Below are 20,228 nucleotides of genomic sequence, written 5' to 3'. Positions count from 1 at the left end.
TTGAGGTTTGCTATGTAAACCCCAAATCCAGAATTTTAAAGGGGATGTAAAACACTGAATAAGTGCAAACCTGCAGCAGGATTTCCAAACGTGAAGCCACCTAAGCGATGGCAGAATTCTCACTGCGCTCTGTCCAGCAAGCAGGTAACAGACCTTTGCTCCCGAAGTAAAGGTGACGCAGGGATTAATGAAGCACCAGCTATTTGTTAAAGTCAGGATTCAACTTAGCTTCCTTAATACCTCACTTGCTTAGTGCAAACTGTTATGGGGCAGAAACTATACAGTGCTTGATGGACAGGTCATGTTGAGCTTTGCAGCCCCCTGCTTTTTTGGAATATTACTTTGAAGCTAGAGCTAACACCTGCATGGGTTTTTGGGCATCTGATGCTTTCTCTCTTTTTTAAATGCAGGTAAGCGGTCCAACAGCCTAGATCATCTCCCCCACTTTTTCTCCCTTGGAACCATTACTGCCTGTCACATACAACCACCTCAGTTCACACTTGATTGACAGGAGGGACAGTAACAGCTCCTTTAGTGTCGCTATGGTCTGTCGGGTCAGTGCGGCTGGCTGGTGTGCATGCACACAGGGTATGCATGATATAAAAACACCCTGATGTCTTGTTGAAAAATGTGGCTGCGTACTTCCAGCTCTTTAGGCTGGAGGAGACCCTCCTTGATCACCCTTCTGTCCCTAGCTCTTCACCACCATGGACAGAGAGTTCTCTGCCTGCCCTCCCTGACAGGGACAAACCACTTTTCGGTTGAGCACAAGACACTTCCCGCAATCTCGCTCACTCTTTGCCCAGACAAAATTTCCAGGTGCTTTCCGACAATCTCCTTCAAAAGACTATTCCATCACCTGCCTGGCTTTTATTATGCTATGCAATTTGAATTCTCTGCTGAAGAAAGCCCTGCCGGTGGCACTGGCCACTAGCAGATGCGGGATACAGGACCAGATGAACCACGCTTCTCATGCAAGATGACAAGGATCCTCAGTTTTTCCCTCTACTTCAGTGCTGAAATTTCCGATTTTTTTGGCTCGATATGGGAAAAAAATTACATAAAATTAACCAAACTGCCCTCCATTCCTATTATTTCTTGCAGAAATTAATGAATTTCTGATTCACCCCTTAATTAAAACCTTGGTAGGGACAAATAAATAGTATGAAATTTGGTTGTTCCTATGGTTTTTTTTTAGGGACAAAAAGTACCCTTTTTTATTCCATAAAATGCCCAAAGGCACCAGTATATGTAGATATTGAGGGATAGAAGCAATTGTAATCTGTAAAAGTGTAAGAAATGTAAGTCTAAACTGGAGAAATGTAAGAGAAGAAACAAAAGCTGTGGACACACAAACTTTAATTTCTTTCTTTTTTTCCGCATTAATGTAACTTTTAAACAAATCCATCTTGAAAGGATGATTAGTTCATATGGTAGTGGGACTAGCTGAGGAACAGCTTTCAGTGCAAAACTTGACAGGCAAGCAAGAGATCCCAGAAAATTAGAGTTTGTGTTGGAAATGCTGACACAACCGTAACAACAGCTTCATATCTGGCTGCAGCTGCTTTTAGAAACCAGAATCCATGTCCAGACCCCTGAAAAAAAAGAGTTAACATGTACCCTTCTAATTTAGGGAGCAATCTGGGCTATCTGTTTGACATTTTCAAAACACATAGATGCTCATATATACAGGAAATTTTAATGAATAGGGGGTTGCTTTTTTCCTCTCTTCCATCAAAGTATCAAATTGCATTGTGATTGTTTTAAGGGGATGTTCTTTAGACCTAAGGTTTAAAGTCTCCTCTGTTTTATTCCAGTTTGTTTGTGCTTTACCTCCCTAAAACTTGTTTGGTTTACTACCATACTAAATGCTGTATGTGTTGCTTTCAGACAGGCAAGTCTTATGTTTCAATTATGGAGGAGTTTATTCAGCACCTGTATTGCGTTGTGCTTCTTTTCAACTACATTTCCATTTCCCAAAGGCTGTACACATGAATGTGCACACATCTCTTTTTCTGTATGTACACACACACAAATCTATACAGTTCTGCATATAAACATACACATCATCTTAACGGAATGCTCATTTTCATTGCGCATTTGAATTTCTGACATATCCAAAACCTTCATAAACATCCTTAAACTTAACAAGGTTTTAAATTTTTCTGTTATCTATCTTTGTAATCAAACAGAATGGAATATAATGAATGGAGGCCTTGTTTTTCTACTCCAGAGGTGTCTTAGATTTCAAAATTATTTATACTTTTAAGAAGGTAAATCTGTAAAAGAACTAAACTATTCGTTTCATACTGCATTTTTCTATCTGCATTGAATGCTTACAGAGTGAGGTTCGGGTCAGGTAGGAAAAACACCCCAACCACGGGACTGCAGCAATGGATTTCAATAAGGTTTTGGGGGATTTGTGCTTTTCCCACCCCTAAATAAGGGTTGAAAGAGTGCTGTTGGTATCAAGTCTGTGCAAACTCCTGCTTTCCCAGTGCACACTATCTCCGCACTTTAAGTGCATTCACCCGCATGTGTTTCAGTAAATCTCAGTTAAGTGTGGAATGCTGATTTCTTCTGACTTCCTAAATAGAATATTATGGAGACCTGTGTGTTTTAAATTAAAACATTTCCCAGGCCTTGGGTACAAGCAAGCTTCAGTAGAAAAGACTGTTTAAACCTATGGGGACAGTCCTATATTTAGATAACATTAATTCATAAATATTATACTAAATAACACTTAAATTGGCCTTAAATGACTTCAAAGATAATGCATTATAATATGGCTGTCCTGAGAGCACTAACCTTTATATCTCCCAGTAACTCAGCCTTTAAGCACACTCCACAGCTAGATAAGATGGGGGGAAGTTATGAATGAATGTCTTGCTAAATTGTTAAAGTGTGATTAGTTAACTCAGTGCATGTGTGTGCGTGTATGTGTGAGCGCGTGGGTGGGTCAGCTCAGCCTCGGTAGATTTCTACCCGTGGATCTCAGCACATAGCCTCTTCCCAACCCTTCAGCAAAGTACCAGAGCAGGAGCCTGTTCCTGCCCCGTGTGGAGAGAAGCGAGGATGGGGGAAATATGCAGTAGCTATGCTCGTGCCATGAAAGCTTATTTTCTCGGGGATCTGGCAAGCATTTCCCGCCTTCCCCCACATGCTGTTTCCCCCGTACCCTTTCTCTCTTTGTGTATCTGCAAAAGAATCATAATCCCCTGCCTCTTTCCTGGTGTCTGTACTGGTATCAGCCAGAGCTGCTGGTGGGAGAACCTGGGACTTCACTCTCATTTTGTGATAGTTTTTCTTGGAGGAGGTCATAGTAATGTACTTTAGGTTCTTAATTTTCAATTTCCTCCTGCTATACGGGGGCACCTCAATAGGATATCTTCATAATATTTTCAAGAATACACATCCTTTGATCTCGTTTCAATGGATTTACACCTGAAATTACTCCGGTTGCTGTTTTTTTTTTTACTTTAAGCTAATTCCTCTCTCTTCCCTCCTCCCAGAACAGTCCCACCTTCTCCCCCTCTACACCCAAGGTTTGCTCTCCGCACACTTAAATAAACTACAGCCTACTATTAACCCTTAAGGTGTTCCACTGCCACATCCTCATCCCCTGAATTAGGAATGAAATCAACTGAGAGTGATGGATCAATTAATGTATAAGCATTATGCATCTCTTATGGAAAGCATCTTGGGGTTTTGTATTGCCAACCTACCCCTGTGAGCCAAGTTGGACTATCTTTATGCAATTCTTCACCTATGCCTGCAAAGCAAAGCCAAAATAAGGACATCTGAGTGAATACAATGCTTCACATGACTGCATTTAGAGAAGGGAAGAGAGAAAAAATAGATTATAAATGAAATAAAATGAATAAAATAATAATAAAAAAAGCCAAACACAACCCTCATCCTTCAAAGCCCCATCACGCCTTTTGACTTAATAGTAATTAATCACTACTGGCAAGAAAGTAATTTTTTTTCAGGTAGCCAGAGGCACATTTTTATCAGGATTAGCTAATAAATCAGCGGCATTGCTAGAAAGGAGTTCAAACTCTTCTCGGATGTACTAAATAAAACCGATCTCTGAAATGCTGGCAACTCAGTGTCTATTGAACCCTCGCTCAAACCCTAGCCCGCAAAATAACAATCATCATCATAAATTTTCTTTCAAAAGTCCAAAACTTATAGCATGTTAAAAATGACTGTTTGTTTTGAGATGCACTCATGCAATTTGGTTTGATGAGGTGACAAGATTCCCCACCTGGCTTTTTTCCTAGGTTGCAGCTTTACAACAGAAATGAAATGAAGGGAAATGAAGTTAGTATCTTGCTTAATTCAGGGATATGTGTTAAACACATCCAAGCAAGATAAATGATCCCTCTTTCTCTCCATTCTCTCTCTCTCTCTCTCTCTCTCTCTCTCTCTCTCTCTCTCTCTCCCCTTCTCTCTCTCTCTCCCCCTTCCTGAGTTTGTCTCTGTGAATACAGGCATACAGTAAAAGCAACACTGAACTGAAAGAGGGAGAACTCAAATCTGTGAAATAGAAATTGAAGTTAGCACACAGAATGATTAATTTCAGGTTTAGACAAAGCATAACAAAAGAATAAAATCTCATCAACAAATCACAGTAACCCCCCACTACCAAAAAAAAAAATACTTTATCGAAGTGTTAGCTCAAAGATTTCCTCTACACTATGTTGACTGATTCTCTTCGGTGTAGCTTTTACTGCTGTTATTTTTATTTTACAGAAACCTTAGATAATTTTTTGCAAACACATGCGCACACACACATGATCTCAGTGTCTACTCTCACTATTAGACGAAATCTCTCAGGACCTTTCCTTCACTGCACTTCTTACTATTATTTTTATTGCTATTATTAATAATTATTATAGTATGAGTGTCATGTTTAAATAATGCCAAGCAGACCTTGCTGTGGCTTCTAGGAAGACAGTCTGAAAAGAAAGCAAGGTTCAAAAGAGCTGCACTGATCATTTTAAAAATGAGAAGGGTGTTTGAAGCGACCGGCAAGTAAGGATGGGAGAAATACCTTATAACTTAGCCTGAGTCCCTAGTCCCCAAGCCCTGGACATTTTTTCTAGCCTGTGTAGAACTGGTACTTTGCACTGTCAGGGTATATTTTCATTTGCATTTCCTGAGAGTGGAAGCAAGGAAGGGAATGAGTGGGAAGGGGGAAGAGATGCCTGCTGAACATGCCGTTAAGTTTAAGATTTACAACTCGCCAAGGCATCTGGAAATCTGGGAAGCCAGTAATGCCATTACTGGTGACTGTCACTGCCACGAGTCTGCCAAGCTGGACTAGACACTGGTACTGAAGCTGTCCTGTAAAAGATACAACTTCCACTCTCCCTGTGGCCCCATGCAAAACCCTTTCTCCTCCTGCACTAAATCTGGAGTCACACCCCAATCACTTCTGACCCGGTCTTTTCTTTTCCCTTTTCTTTTTAAAAAATAAATATAAAAACACATTCACACACATGTATACGGAATCTGAGTTAATATCACTTCTGGTTTTCTCTTGTTTCTAAGAGGGGCTACCATGCAAATTAGCTTCAACTTCCTCCCTGCAAGTCCTACTTTCCTACCCCAGGATTTGAGCATCTCTCCCCCACTACACACACCCTCCCCCACCCCCAAAACGGAGCACCATCTAATCTGATAGGCACCTCCAGAGAGCCTAAGCTGAGCAGGGAAATGAGCGGGCAGAGATGGAGCAAGTGAGGCATCGTGTGAGGAGTACATCACCACTACCTTTAGAGAAAACCTAAAAAGTTCCCGGCATGGACTTCAGGCACATTAAAGTAGTGCTTGGAATATGCCTGGTCAGAGAATTCTTCCCTCTGGAACTAAGCTGCCACCTGTCCTTTCTGTCTTGCCTTCTCCCACATAAGCACACATTCCGTGATTTTGTGCACACACCCCTGCCCCACTTGAGATGGGCTTCTTTATTGTTGTTTATATCCCTGTTCCCGTGTTGAATAGGACCAAAATGAAATAGTCCCCCCGGAGCAACTCACTTTCCTCCACTTCTTGCTTTGTAGAGGACTACAAATAATAAATGTGACAGTATAAAAATAAAAAAAAAAAAATACCAAAAAATTAAGGAAAAAAAAAAAAAGAAAAAAGAAAGGAAAAAAAAAAAAAAAAAAAAAAAGAAGAAATGAAAAAGCCTCCGGTGCAAGATACGGAACAGTTGTAAAATCGGGGTTGCCAGCAAACCCAGGGACAGACAGACGGACACACACACCCCTGGGCTGACGAAGAGCGGCTCGAAGGTAAATACAGAGCACTCGCTCCGGCTTCAGCACCGCGGACAGATGCCGCCGGCCCCGCGCCCGCGCCGCCGCTCGCCCGGCGCTCCCCGGGAGCTGCCTCTCACCCCCCCAAAAAAGCGGGGAAAGAAATAAAAATACTAATAAATAAGCCAGACGGAGCTGACTCCCTGCCCTGACTCTCGCTCCTCTCTTCCCAGGATGGGTCTATTATTTCTTTCCCTGCCCCCCCAGCCTGCCGCCTCCGCCCCCGGGCCAACCAAAAATGAAATAAAATGAAATGAAATCGAAAGGAAAGAGAGAGAGAAAGAGAGAGCTAGGGAGAGAGAGGGAGCCTGCCTTTCTCTCTCGATCTCTCCCGGGAAAGTTCAGGAGGTAACTCACCTTTGTGCATGCCAGTGAACCTGTCCTTCAGCACCGTCAGTTCATAGATCTTCCCGAACTCCTCGAAGAGCGGTTTGAGGTCTTTCTCGTCCAGGTTACGGGGGATCTGCCCAATAAAGAGCTTAATGGCATCGTGGTCCTTCATTGGGATGGTGGATGGGTTTCCGGGACTATGGTTTAATCCGTTCATATGCCCGTTGGTGCTGGGGTTGCTGTGATTGCTACTCAGGCTGGTATTGTCTGGTTGTCCGTTTGCTAACGTGGCCATCTTTATATACATAGAGAAAATCTTCTTTCCTTTTTTTCCCCCTCTTCTTTTCTCTCTCCCTCCCTCTCTCTCCCTCTCTCTCTCCCTCTCTCTCGCTCTCTCGCTCCCTCTCCCTCTTTCACACACACACACACACACACTCACACACACACACACTCCTCCCTCTCTGTCTCTCTCTCTCTCTCTCTCTCTCTCTCTCTCTGGGTCTGATCTGATTTTTTTTTTACATTGAAGATCTGTGTCCTTTCCGTTTAAACAGGCTGGATCGGTTCAAATTCCCAGCCAGACTAGGGGGTGGGGTGTGAGTGTGTGGATGTGTGTGTGTACGGGGAAGGGAGGCTAGGGGTGGGGGATTGCTTTTGCCTCTACTCTGGCTAAACCCCCTCCTCCCATCCAACCACCCCCCTGTCTGTCTGCCCGGCAGAGGCTTAATGGTATCTTCCAACACAGCCCCTGGCTATAAATAGCACTAGGCGCATGGCTCTTTGAGAGACAGTCAATTTCTATTGTGCCAAGTGAGCAAAGGGGAACGGTTGCGTTTTTAGGACCAATGATGATGATTTTTTTTTTTCCTTTTCCTTTGCAAGCCCTCCGATCAATCGCTGTCGTTATAATTTCAGTGATCATCGGGAAATCTGCCTTTTTATTTGAGAGGGGAAAAAAAACCAAACCCAAGGTGTTCTGACTTCTTTCTGTTATGATGATGCCTCTTACTTATTATTTACTCTTATTCTAATTTCGCAAATGATAATAAAAAGCAGTTCAGATACGGATGAACCCCCCGGCTCAGAGGTTGCTTTTGCTGTTGTTGTTGTGATTGTGATGTTACAAGCTCTCTTTACTATATCTGTTCATGTTGCATCTAAAAAAAAAAAAAATGCATGCTCTTTAAGCTCTTTTTTTTAATATAAATTATGTTACTGAGGATGACATCAAACTAGAAAAGCACAAACTATATTATTGTAGCGCTTTGAAGAGAGTCGAAAAATATCGAAATGACTGTTAATTTTTGTGCTGCCGATATTTATGTTATGTATAGTCAGTGCGGGCGTTATCTCCTATACGGGCTGTGTGTGTATGTGCGTGTGTATATTGGAAAGGGATTGATTAAGTAAGGTTTTCTTGCCTGACTTTCAAACCATCAGGATATTTTGTCTGTCTCTGAGGAAACACAAATCGTATTTTGTAATCATCAGTGATCGGGAGTTGCTTGTCCGAACAATGCTCTCCAGACAAAGTGTACTGTATGGTGGAGACGAAATCAGCTCTTTTTTTCATAGCATCTGGGGGTGGGGAGGGCAGGGAGCCTCGGATTAAGGACACAACTCCCCCTTGTCCCCCAAATAATAATAACAGCAATCCGGACAGTAACGAAACACGGCTCTGCGTGCGCCCAGAGCAATTTTCCCCTTGTTCTTTTCTCTTGCCTTTCCCTTTTCTCTGGTTCTCCCGCTTCCCGTGCGAGCCGTGCGGGGACGAAGCTCGGAGGAACACCAGCAGGCGAGCTCGGAGCAGCCCTGCGAGTTACCTGGCCTGAACCCCCTCTCCCCTGCCGGGCGGGCTGCAGCCGCTGGCCTCCCGGCTCTGGTCGCTCGCCCCGGGGGTGTCCGCCGCCCCCGCCGCCCCGGCCCCGCGGGGCCCCGGCCATTGTTCCCGGCGCCGCCGGCTGAGCCCCGCGGCGGAGGCGGCGGAGGCCCCGGGGAGTTGGGGAAGGGGGGGCGGGCTGGGAGCGGGACTCCCCCGGCCGCCCGTCCCCCGGGAGCGCAGGTAACACGTGTGACTGCCGACGGAAGGGACAGCCGAGGAGGAAGGAGGTTATTAGTTTAAAATTTTCAACCTTCCTGCCTGTTTTACTGACCGGGATTTTTTTTTTTTTTTTTTTTCATTTCTGTTTTAAAAACAAGCAAACAAGCAAACAAACAAAAGAAAAGAGCAAGCTTTACCGCCTTACCACTTTATTTGGCTTTTGTTTTAATAAAGAAGGCAGTGTCCTGTCAACACCCTCCCCCCCCCCCCCCCGCCCCCCGCCACCGTCCTCCGTCCCCTCCGCCTCCCGTTAAAAAAAAAAACCTTAAAAAAAGAAAATCACCCCATTGCAGGTGGCTCGGCTATTCCAGCTACTCCTGTGTCTGAGAGTTCTCCCGTGTCCTGTCAGCAGAGCAGCGGGGGTGGATCGGGGGGCAGCAGGACTGCGCCCCTCTCCGGGGCCACCGCCGATCCCTGCGAGGGGAGCGCTGCGGGCGGGGGGAGGGACGGGACCGGCCCCGAGGAGCCTCCCCATCCCACCCTTCGGGGGCCCGCACCTGGGGGCAACACCCGTGCGGAGCCCCCGGCAGCCTGCGCTGCCTTTTACGGCTCTTTAAATATCTCTGGGCGCTGACGGGCAGCAGCGGCTGTCAGCCGCCTGGTGCCGGGCTGGTGGCAGGCACCGCGCATTGTCTGCCGTCTGACCAGGCGTGCCGTGTACGGGGGTCCAAGCCGGGGGGGTGAGGGGGCTGGTCTGCCCGTCTTCCCTTCCTGGGCACACTCCTGCAACCTTTAAAGGCTACAAACACGGAGATGTGAGAGCCCGGGAGCTGCGGGGAGGGTAGAACCCTCACATAGCCCCACTCCCAAATTCCCAGCCCCGTGACTCACCTGTTTTCAAATCCTGCCTTGTGCCTTGGACTGTGATAAAAGAGTGACAACAACAACAAAACCCACATGAAACAAAATCTTTCAGCCCTCCTCTCCCCCCCCACCCCGTCCCTTAAAAATCCTAATATCCACTCTTTCTGATCTTGAAACCACACCCGTGATAGAACCAGGAGGACTAAACCTTTATTTTTTAAAGAAGAAATATCCACTACAGTGAAAAGTGAAACAACATCCGGCACTGATCCATCCCAGGGATAGCTCTGTTAACACCTTGTCCACGGGCAGGCCACTCTGCCTGCAATCACGGCTTATCCCAAATGAAAACCAATTAAAAAGAACAGGCCAGTAAAAAGAGTATTTTTGCTGCTCAGTGCGGGTGTCCCTTTTATAACAATCTCTATTTTTTAAAACTTTGAGCTGGTCCACGCCCCGTTTTCACAGAGCCGTAAGTATAGTCATTTAGAAATGGATGCTGTTCAAGTACAGCCCCCTGGTGCACAGGCACAGCTGTGAGGGGTGGCAGGATGAAATAATACGGACACAAATATTGCTACAAGGGCTCCAAGATGAACACAGCTGCTGCTGTGGGTGGAAATAAGCTATACCCCATAAGCACCTTTACACATGTACAAGGGGCTGTAGCAGATTTTAAACAGATACAGGCAAAGGAGGAGTGAAATTGTTATCTATAAACCAGCTTTTGCTGAACAGTTCCCCAGTGAGAAATGTTCCCAGTGTAATCACAGTGGGTCCAGTTCAGCAATCCAGAAGCAGAGAAGTCCGCAGGAATTTTGTAAGGATAAGGTCTTTTGTAACAGGCTTCAGTTTTTCCAGGAGAGTAAAAATTATCTATCTGCTTGGGACCAAAATAAAGCACTTCACTTTTTTTTTTCTTTTTTCTTTTTTTTTTTTTTTTTTTCCCCGTACTTGCAGGGAAAAAGCAGCCCCCTCCCACAGCCATTTGCAACCCCATTTTCTCCTACTTCTTACTCGGATGAATGTCTTTTTTTTTAATTTTTTTTTTTTCTTAGAACACAGCACCATTTATTTTGGGGGGTAGATGGCCATCAATTTTTATCTCCTCAGAAGAAGTGCTACCCCAAATTCACACGGCTGGAAAAAGGCACGGGCACAGCCAGGCCGGGAGCAGAAGGATGCAGCAGGACCAGTCACAGGTATAAACACACCTCCTGTCAGAAAGGGCTTGCAGACCAGGCTTTGGCTTTTAATGTGCCTTTCAAAGGGCTTGATTGATTGCTGTTAATCCTGTGAACAACTTCGGTGTTGTTAACAGGACTGGCCGCATTAGTAAAGGTACTTGCATGCATTAGTATGCTCCTCGTCCCCATGACGTCAATAGACAGCTTTCCAATGACTTCCAGGAGGGCTGGATCAGGCCCTTGCTAGCAGCAAGTTTTTAATGAACACCGTGTGGTGCAGGCAAGGGGGACACAGCGATACATCAGTCCTGGCTGTCTTCATTCTCCAGGAAACAAACAAGTAAAGAAGAAAGGCAGGAATAGGCCAAAAGGTTGCTGGAGGGGGATTCTTCTGCTGAACTTCAAACCCCTGGACCCATAGCATAGAAAACCATCAGCCATTGTACGATGTAAAAAGAATTGCAGGCAGGTTTTGTTCCAAATAAATAAGCAATATATGTGAATTTTATTTTTAAACAGACAAGCTAAGTAGCAGGCAAGTTTTGCTCCAAAGAAATAAAAATTCGTGTGACTTTTGTTTTTAAATAGCAATTTCTCTTTCTTTAGATCTAGCTAGCTATAGCAGCTCATGTACGCACAGATTTTCTGGTAGCTTTTTTTTATTAAGATTATTTCTAAATGAAACATGAGACTGTTAATATCAAAGACGTTCTGATCACAAATCAGATACAGCTCAAAACTGCTATTAAAGGGCCCAATCCTGCCAAGTCTCCTAACTCAGCTGGAATTGTTTACTTCAGCTTGTTAGGCTTTGCAGGGAGTGCTGACAGGATCAGGGCATATTAGCTATGTAATCAAATGAAATAATTGAGATCTGCATGTGGGCCTCTAATAACATCTAACAAAAAAAGAGGGACCATCATCCACTAAACTCTGGGTGAGAACGCAAGCATCAGGGCATGGGCCCGATTCTGAAAACCTTAATCTGCATTGTTGCTAATCACTCTGCTGTGGTCAGAGGGATTATTCATCTGAGGAAGGATTACCCATGTGAACATTTGCAAGATTGGTCCCTGAATTAATGCATAAATCAGTGTAGGTTGGTGGTGTTTTGTTTGTTTGTTTGTTTGTTTTGTTCTCATTTTTGTTTATTTCTCTGCCTTAGTTAGGATTAAGAAGGTTGATTGAGGAGAGAAATGAAAAATTATTTGTATCCAAAGGAGTTTAGCACAGGATTGTAGTCAAGGTAGGCAACAAAAAGGATTGCTGTTATTAAAAAAAAAAAAAAGTGTTTGTTTATGGATGAATTTTGTTATTAAAGTAGCACTGGTGAGTTCGAGGTGGCAAAGGGAGGGCTGCAAAGAAACCTACGGTTAATAGAGGACAGAAAAGTAGAAGAGAGCATGCATGCATGTGTTTGTAGGTATGTTAGACACAGGATTTGTGCAGACACATGCATGCACGTCATTACATTCCACACAATGGATTCTGCCATCTAAACAGAGCTCTCCAGAATATTCCTATTGCCTGTGCTGCACACACCGTAAATATGTTGGATTAGTCCTTTGAAAAGAATATCAAGTTTATTATCTCCATATCCCTTTTCATAATAGGTATGTCCCTGTACATAATGAGTAATGAAAGCAGGCAAGCCTGTATTGTAGGGACAATAATGCTTCGTGTTAATACAGTCCTTTTCATCATCAAATCATTGTGCAGTCATTAACAAATTAATGCTTACAGCGCCCCTGTGAGGAAGGGAGATTTCACTTTAATAGGATCTGGTAGCACCACCAATTAAAAAGGTTGCCTCAGTCTAATAAAATCCTGTTCAGCTTTGATAAACTGCACGTGTTTTGGCTGAAACTCTAAGCTGGCCACCAGCATGCAGCTCAGATTCTTTAATTATTTCTCAAAAATTTTGTCTGGAGCTATTTGTCTGTCCCTGAGAACAATTCATAGGAGAATTGGGCTGGTTTGAACTGAGTCAAATGAGATACTTTGAAAAGCTCTCCTGTCCCCATGCTTTACAGCATGATACTAAGAGCTGTCAGGAGGTGAAGCTCTTTCTCAAGATTTTTTTGCTATCTCTGGGAAAATCTGCCCCAAAGCGGCCAATTAAAAGCCTGGGGAAAATGGCAATTCTCAGATGCTCACTAGAGATGCAGATTTCCAAAACCAGATTCCCCAGTGACTCGGCTCTCACCGGGTTTGCTACAGTAGAGAGAGTTATTCCTGTCATTGCAGCTCAGGGCCAGGACAGGCCAGGAAAAATTGGAGTCTGGATACCTAAGACAAAAGCAGGGAATGTATCTTCCCTTTGCTTTCAGGGGCTGACAGGGAGATCCAACAGTGAGACTAGAGTAGAAATGAAAAAGAAACAGCTGGGGGGAAATTCAGATAATCTGGAAAGACAAGGAGGTTGGAGTATCATTGTGTTGGATTCAAAAGGGACTCAAATGGGGAACAGACTGAGATTCAGATTCAAAGATAGTACATGTACCAGGAAATGAACAACCAAGTTCACATTATAACTTTAAGAAAAGTATTAATTTCCTTAATCTTAGCAAAGTCTTTGACATGTTTGGTCCTTGCCAGCCTCCCAGGTACCTTCTGGGTGCAGCTTGGAGGTCATCACAGACCAGTGTGGTGTTTTCAAATAGGCACTACAGACAGGATAATGTGGTTTTTTTTTTTATGGAAAACAGCATTTAGCTATATGGATAGTTAATGCAATATCATTTGGACACAGGGTTAAAGAATTATCTGGTTATTTATTTGTATTGGCTCAGTTAGCCACAGAGAGCTTTGGAGAAAAGGTTGTGCTGAGACACAGCAGTCTTCTTCTCAGTAGGAAGAAGCTGGGAAAATAGAGAAAAATGGGAGGGGACATAAATCTAATGGGCAACCATCTGTAGTACAAAATCAGGGAAAACTGAGGGGTTAATACACAAAACATGATGTAAGAAAACACCAGAAAATAAATTATGGGAAAGCACAGAGGACCTGAGATCTCTGGGGCTGGTAAACTCACAGGTAAGGCACTTAAAGATTGAAGCAGGATAACAGAGACAAATTGAGAAAGAGCTAAAAAGTGAAATTGGATACCGGACTGGAACAGGGAAAGGGGTGGATCTGAGATGGGGATAAGTTAAATGAACAGGAAGTCTTGCCTGAAAGAATACTTGCCCCTAGAAGTCCACTCTTCTGTGTACTTGAAATGTGAGGCAGAGTCCCTCAGTCCTCTACAGTCAACAAACAGCACTACACATGCCGTCTAGTCTGTGAATGATCATGTAATTAAAGTCTGAATTAGAATGCATCTGTACAACAAAGGAAAATCCAGGTTGTGCAAGTAACCTCAATTCTGGGAGCTCTTAATATTTAAGTGCTTGACTTTGCAACCAGAATAATTTCCTTTTAATTAGGGCTGGTGTGCAAGAAAAAAAAAAAACAAAAAAAAAAAACCCCAAAAAAACCCCAACCAAAAAAAAAACAACAAAAAAAAAAAAAACAAAACAAAAAAAAAAAAAAAAAAACCCAAAAGCCCCTCTGTTTTTTTCTTTTTTTTTGTTTGTTTGTTTGTTTTTTTAATCCAGTTTGAAATTTGGGGACTTTAACTCAATTTAACAAGGTTGAAGACAGATTATAAGCTAGCTTTTGGAGAGTGTTGTCGTCCAGAATTGTAGTCACAGTCAGTGTGATTCTTGAAAATCACGCCTAACTGTGAAACAATACTGTAAGCAGATAATTCATATTTAGGCACCCAGCTGCTTGCTGAACTTTTGAGAGAATGAAGCATGGAGATTAGGTGTGTTGCGTTAGTATCCCAAATCACTGGCCTCTTTACACACGGACCTTTGCAGCCTCAGGGGAAAAATTGGCAAAGTCAGAGCTCAGATTCAGAACACCCTGACATCCCATGGCATGTTTTACTTCTGAAGCTATGCCCAGCCTTGCTTTGAACGACACATGTTGTAGGCACAGTCTCAATGCTGTATTTATTTGCATGAGTGAATACTTGTTTTATAAAACCCATTCTCGCTCCTATTTTATTCTCCAAGTGCCCAGAGGGAATGACAGTCAGGGTCCAGCATTAATGCTGCTGATTTCATGTATCTCATTCTAACGCAGATGCATGGCAGATGACCAAGTGCTGACAGCATGTGTGTGTGTGTGTGTGTGTGTGTGTGTGTGTGTGGTGTTTTTGGGGGAGCCATGTAGGAGTGCATCCTCACATGTACATATGTGGAAATGCTGTAGACAGAGGAGGAGGGTATTCTACAGCCAAATGTACAAAAATACTCCTCATCAGTTTTCTGCTAGAATTTCGTAGAGACCTTAAAGATTTTTTTTTCCTCTCTCTGCCAGTCTCTCTGCCTATTTCAATCCCTTCCTGTCTGTTTGTCTACATATCTACAAATATATCAGTTCTTTGCTGTCTGATAGATGATATCTCTACCTGCATTATTTGTTACTGGTGTTGCAAATATGCTCAGTTTCCTTAATGGTCAAATTTATAAATCTGTCCTAGAATTTATGAATGTAATAAAATGTAGATCTGTTCTTATATCTCTTTAAACTCCTATTGATTATTTCTTTTTTGTCTGATTCTGTCCAGAATAGTAAATCACCTGTACAGTGAGCTGTATTCTGAAGGCCAGGCCAGGCATGTAGAGACAGTAAAGGAAATAAGCAGGGATATTTGAATTGTCCATGGTTTCAACAGCAGTGGGAGAGAATACTCACAGTTCTAGATGCCTGTGGGGCCAAGCCCACATTAATAAGCTTATGGAACAAATGCAAGAGGTTTTCTGCCTGCTGTGTGCATACCCAAGTGAGCATTCTCTAGGAAAGTGTAGGGTCTTGGTCACTTCAGAATAACTTTTCCACCTGAAAGCTGTTTTTCTCTCAGCCAGCCTTCCAGCATCTCAGGAAAACTCTGTGTTGCATGTACCTCCCCATGATCTAAAAGTAATAGTTATAGTACAAGTGACAGCATAATACAAAGATTAAGACTCTGTTTGTTCCATTGACTGAAATAGGAGGGTGAAGAGGTCTTTTCCTGTATTTCCAGCTGGAGGGTTGTGCTGGGCCTGAAATTAGAACAGACAGTTTTCATCCTTTGTGCTTTCTGCATGTATCCATTTAATTTAGGAGCCCCAGTTACATCTGCAGTTGATGTTAAAAGATAGGTGTTATTGAGGGCTATTCATCTCTCCAGACCTTTAGCTGAAGAGGAAATGGTAGATTAGAATTCAGAAAGCAGAAATGCCAGATCTCTAGGAGGCAGCAGATGAGAAAAATGCTCAGAGAAGGTCAAAAGAGGGACTGGGAAAGGGAGGTAGAGAGGGAAAATTGAAAGGAAATTCAGGTGTGAAGGAAAATTCTAAGTCACAGTGCAGGTAGGAGAAGGTAAAACAACTACATTTCCAGGAAGAACAAGCAAAGTCTTGGTGAGGATATTAGATGGGTCAAAAAAAATGAAGAGTTATTCAGAAAAGTACTGGGTAGGTAGGGCTACTGAGGCTTTTCTGAGGAAGGTCTGAACACTTAATAAAACTAGATGCAAGAGCCTGGAGGGGTAAAAGCATAATGAGGTCATGCATGGGGAGAAATGGCAAAAAACACATAGGCAGCTCCAGAGTCCATACTGGAGTAACCTCTGAAACTTCCCATAATTCCGCAGCTCTGAATTAATCTAAGTCTGAACAAAATGTTGCAGCTCCATCTACAGTGGGTGCTCATGGAAACCTTCTATCACTACCATCTATTGTGTTGTGACAGGAAATAATGGAATGAGTATAAAGATGTAACGACCTTTGTGAATTTTTCTACACCAAAAAAGGGCATAAGATGAACAGTGAAGTTTGTACATGTATTTACATGCTTATTTTGACATTGAAACTTAGGATATGCCAGGACTAGCTTCACACACCGTTGGAAGTCAGCTTCTTTTGTGTGAAATAATGGGGCAAGTTTAAAGTTTAAACTTCCACCCACTGGTCTGGTTGGAAGGTCTGCCATCAGAATAAACAGCAAGTCATCTCAAGCACATGGAACAAGTCAAGCAAAGCACAGGTATACAAAGTAGGATCAGTTGGAGATTCAGAGGCAAAATGGGAGAGTTTTTGTCCAGTAGCTCTGCTTCTGTGTGCTGTTCATTCTTCTGCTGGCAAGCAGCCAGAGAAGCACTAAGAAGAGAAGGATGAGAGTCCTGCTAGGTCCCAGACTGAAAGAATCAGACCTTGCTTTCCAGGGGCAATTGATTTTGAATAGAAAATGCCTGGTCTTCTTCCCAGTCTGCACAGAGGAAATGAAATACTGTATTTCTTGGTTTTAAGTGAAGGAAGTGTCCCGCTAACTGGCTAAAGGAGAGCATGGTATCTGCTTGCTTGCAACTTGAGAAGAACCAAGACTCCACAGAATGGGCTATAAGGGTAAGGTTATGGCAGTCTTTTACCAGAGATATCCAGCAAATGCCAGCCATGTGTATTATTACTCTTGTCTCTGAAATCAGCAGGGAGAGAGGCTTTCTTAGTAATGCATATGAGAGAGAATTCTGATCCCTTGAAGAGCTGGGATCAGGTCATGGGGAAATTAGCTACTTTGGAGATTTTTACATGGCTGATAAACATTATGTAATGAGATTACAACCCTGCACATAACAACAGATTGTCTTTGGGGTTCAGTTGTAATAAAATGAAACATTTTTATCAAAGATTTGTCCATCTCTAGGTGACCTTTTTTTTGCATCCACACAGCTGAATCGGTTGAATTTGTGTAAGTCCATATAGCCTGTGAGCCTCAGGCCTGGGGAAGCTTGTCCTACTGATATGTGGTCAAATCGGGCTGTTAGAGCCTGAAAGCTTGGTTGTCTTCCGCAGTTACCTCAAGGGGTCAAATTATGACAAGAGCCTTGCTGGTGGTTTTTGAGTTTCCATTACATAAAGTGGATTGGTCTAGGCTTCAGAACCCACAGTATTTTGTGCTTAACTGAAGATGCAGGATACAATTTTTTGTGACTGTATTCTGCAGGAAATTTTCTTCCCAAGAGGGCAAATGTGGCTGCCCAAAGGACAGCAGTTCCCTCTATCTTTACCTCTCCCAAGCTTTACAGAATATTTAGATCAGATTTCACAGCCCATCCCAGAAAAAAACACAGCTTTTTCATCTTAAAGGAAGAGCTCTTTCATGCAAATGTGAGTTTAGTTTTAATGATTGGTATAAAATAGCTTAGTCCATATCAAGTAATGATCTACTCTTTCATGCCAAACAATTAAATAAGGAACCTTGCTGCTGTTCAAATCCTCTATTCTACTTTTTAAAATGAAAATAAGAACTGAGGGGTCAAAATTTCTGCCTAAGCACATAAGACTCAAAGACATTGTATCCTACACCATGCCCCTCAATTTCAAAGCACTAAAACTCATCTCAAGTGTTTCTAAGTGTGGAAAGCTGTAAAAAAAAAATCTTTATTATTACCTCACAAATATATGCATCAAATGCATAAGTATACATTTCAAAGAACTCTTTTAGCTGCCATATCCTTTTTCCTTTCTTTCAAAGCAGTCAACTTGGACAGCAGCAGATTAAATACCAAATAATCCCCAGTCATCACACCTCATTGATTTTGCTATACTTGCCATAGAATATATTGAAGATTTGAAAATCACGGATTCTAATATAGAACTCAATAATGTCAGGTGGGCTTGGGAGAGAAATGTGCCTTCTGATAAATCAATACACCAGCTGAACAATCTCAATGTGGACCCTAATACTGACCTTAGTATTCTGGGACATCTATCCACATAGAGCATTCACTGGTTATAATTACTGTTGGGACATTAGTAGGACCATGTTCTTCTTGCACTTAAGCTTGTGTAAACTAGAAGCCACTGTATAAACTGATTTACATGTGGGTTGAGTCAGGCTGAGCAGTATTAGTCTCCAAACTTAACTGAGTACAGAACAGCTTGTAGACCCAACAGTGTTTTTGAGTCCCCGGGCTCATATCAGGATGAGTTTCAGGACTGAATCAAGGCTCCTGTGCCATGGTTACCATGGAAAGAAATCTGAGACATACAGTCTGGGAACTGTATGGTTTTCCAAATCCCCCTGGCTTGAGCAATCAGTGAATTAGAACAATAGTGATTTAATAAAATGAACAAAATAAATAAGTATTTGCTATTCAGTTTGGATATAGTCTTTAAATATGTTGGCTTACACTGAATCCTAAAGCACTCAGTAGACTTTTCAAAGTTCTGACACAAAGTTTGCATTGTGCTGGAACTGAAGGATGTGAATGACAAGGACTGACTCTAATGTTCATTCCTGACTCTAATGCTGCTCACAGTAGGGATGCCATCTAGCTATACTGACTTCCAGCTTCTCACTATAATTGAGTAACAGACTCAGTGATGAAGAGACACTCTGTTTTTTCAAAATCTATTAATTTAGATTTTTTTCCCAGAAAATAGGAGATGAACCTCCACCTGAATCTCTGGATGACATTTTATTCCTGACTAATCAAAATTGGCTGCTTCAGATGCTTTTATCCATTCAATAAACACAGAGTGTGACATGGAAAGACTCAGAAAGACTAGTCACTAACTCAAGTGAATTCCTAAAACTAGGTGGCAAAATTTCAGTTCCAAGTTCATAAGTGGTCCATGAATGTATTCAAGAAAGGTGACTATGGTACCATATGACAAATAGCAGTTCCCCTGGACTCAATAATTTCCTGGGAGATAATTTGCATGATGGTGGACTGAGATGCCTGGGAATCTTAGCAATGATGTAACACTCTTTTGCAATATGACTCAATGCATACAATGAATGGAAAGGGCTGAGTGTAATGCTGCTGTTGGCCCTTATCCAGTCGTCTGATTGAATAACAGTCTGATATCTTCAATCACACACACTCAATCAGACAAGGTCCAAGATGGAAGAAAGAAAAGACCAATACAGTCATAACTGTGCTGTGAAACATGAGTACTTGGAAGAAATAATAGCAGGGGTTTTTAAAGAGACTGGAAACTGTAGTGCTTTTCAAGCCATCCTCTCAGAGGCTGTCCAAGAAGTTCAACATCCCTTGGCAATAAGGAAACAGATTAATATAGAGTTAATAATGTTCCCAAGACCATTCTCCTGCTGAAGCAGATTCTAATATAGACGGCTACATGTGAGCTATTTTTATGCCTACAATGACTTCTGTGTTTGCCTCTACTCCTGGCATCACCCTTATTGTACTGTATGTAAAGCACTTTAGGACACATTGGCTATGAAAGGAAGTTCAGTTTGTGAAACCAAATTCTATTTTACCCTCAGTCACTGCACGCTGAGCCAGGTCAGCTCTGCATTCATTTAACTTTTTTTTTTTTTTTTCTCCCCAGGATTTCCAGCTCCTGCCTGCTTTCAGAGTTACCAAGGAAGCACACACATGATTTTATATAAGTCATACAGATATTATGGTTT

The 20,228-nt window shown here is 42.6% G+C and overlaps 1 protein-coding gene across 1 annotated transcript in view; it reads right to left on the bottom strand.

Moving 5' to 3' along the window:
• Positions 1 to 6,984, bottom strand: part of CELF4 (CUGBP Elav-like family member 4) — a 696,627-nt gene extending 689,643 nt beyond the window's left edge. Inside the window, exon 1 of the mRNA XM_053932292.1 lies at positions 6,687 to 6,984. Coding sequence (XP_053788267.1) covers positions 6,687 to 6,966 — 280 coding nt within the window. The 5' untranslated portion in view covers positions 6,967 to 6,984. The remainder of the gene's footprint in view (positions 1 to 6,686) is intronic.
• Positions 6,985 to 20,228: the final 13,244 nt, after the last annotated feature.

This window comes from Vidua chalybeata, chromosome Z (assembly GCF_026979565.1).
Source record: "Vidua chalybeata isolate OUT-0048 chromosome Z, bVidCha1 merged haplotype, whole genome shotgun sequence".
Classification (NCBI taxonomy): domain Eukaryota; kingdom Metazoa; phylum Chordata; class Aves; order Passeriformes; family Viduidae; genus Vidua; species Vidua chalybeata.
Note: the sequence above shows the minus strand (reverse complement) of the source record. Positions and strands in the feature narration are given on the sequence as shown.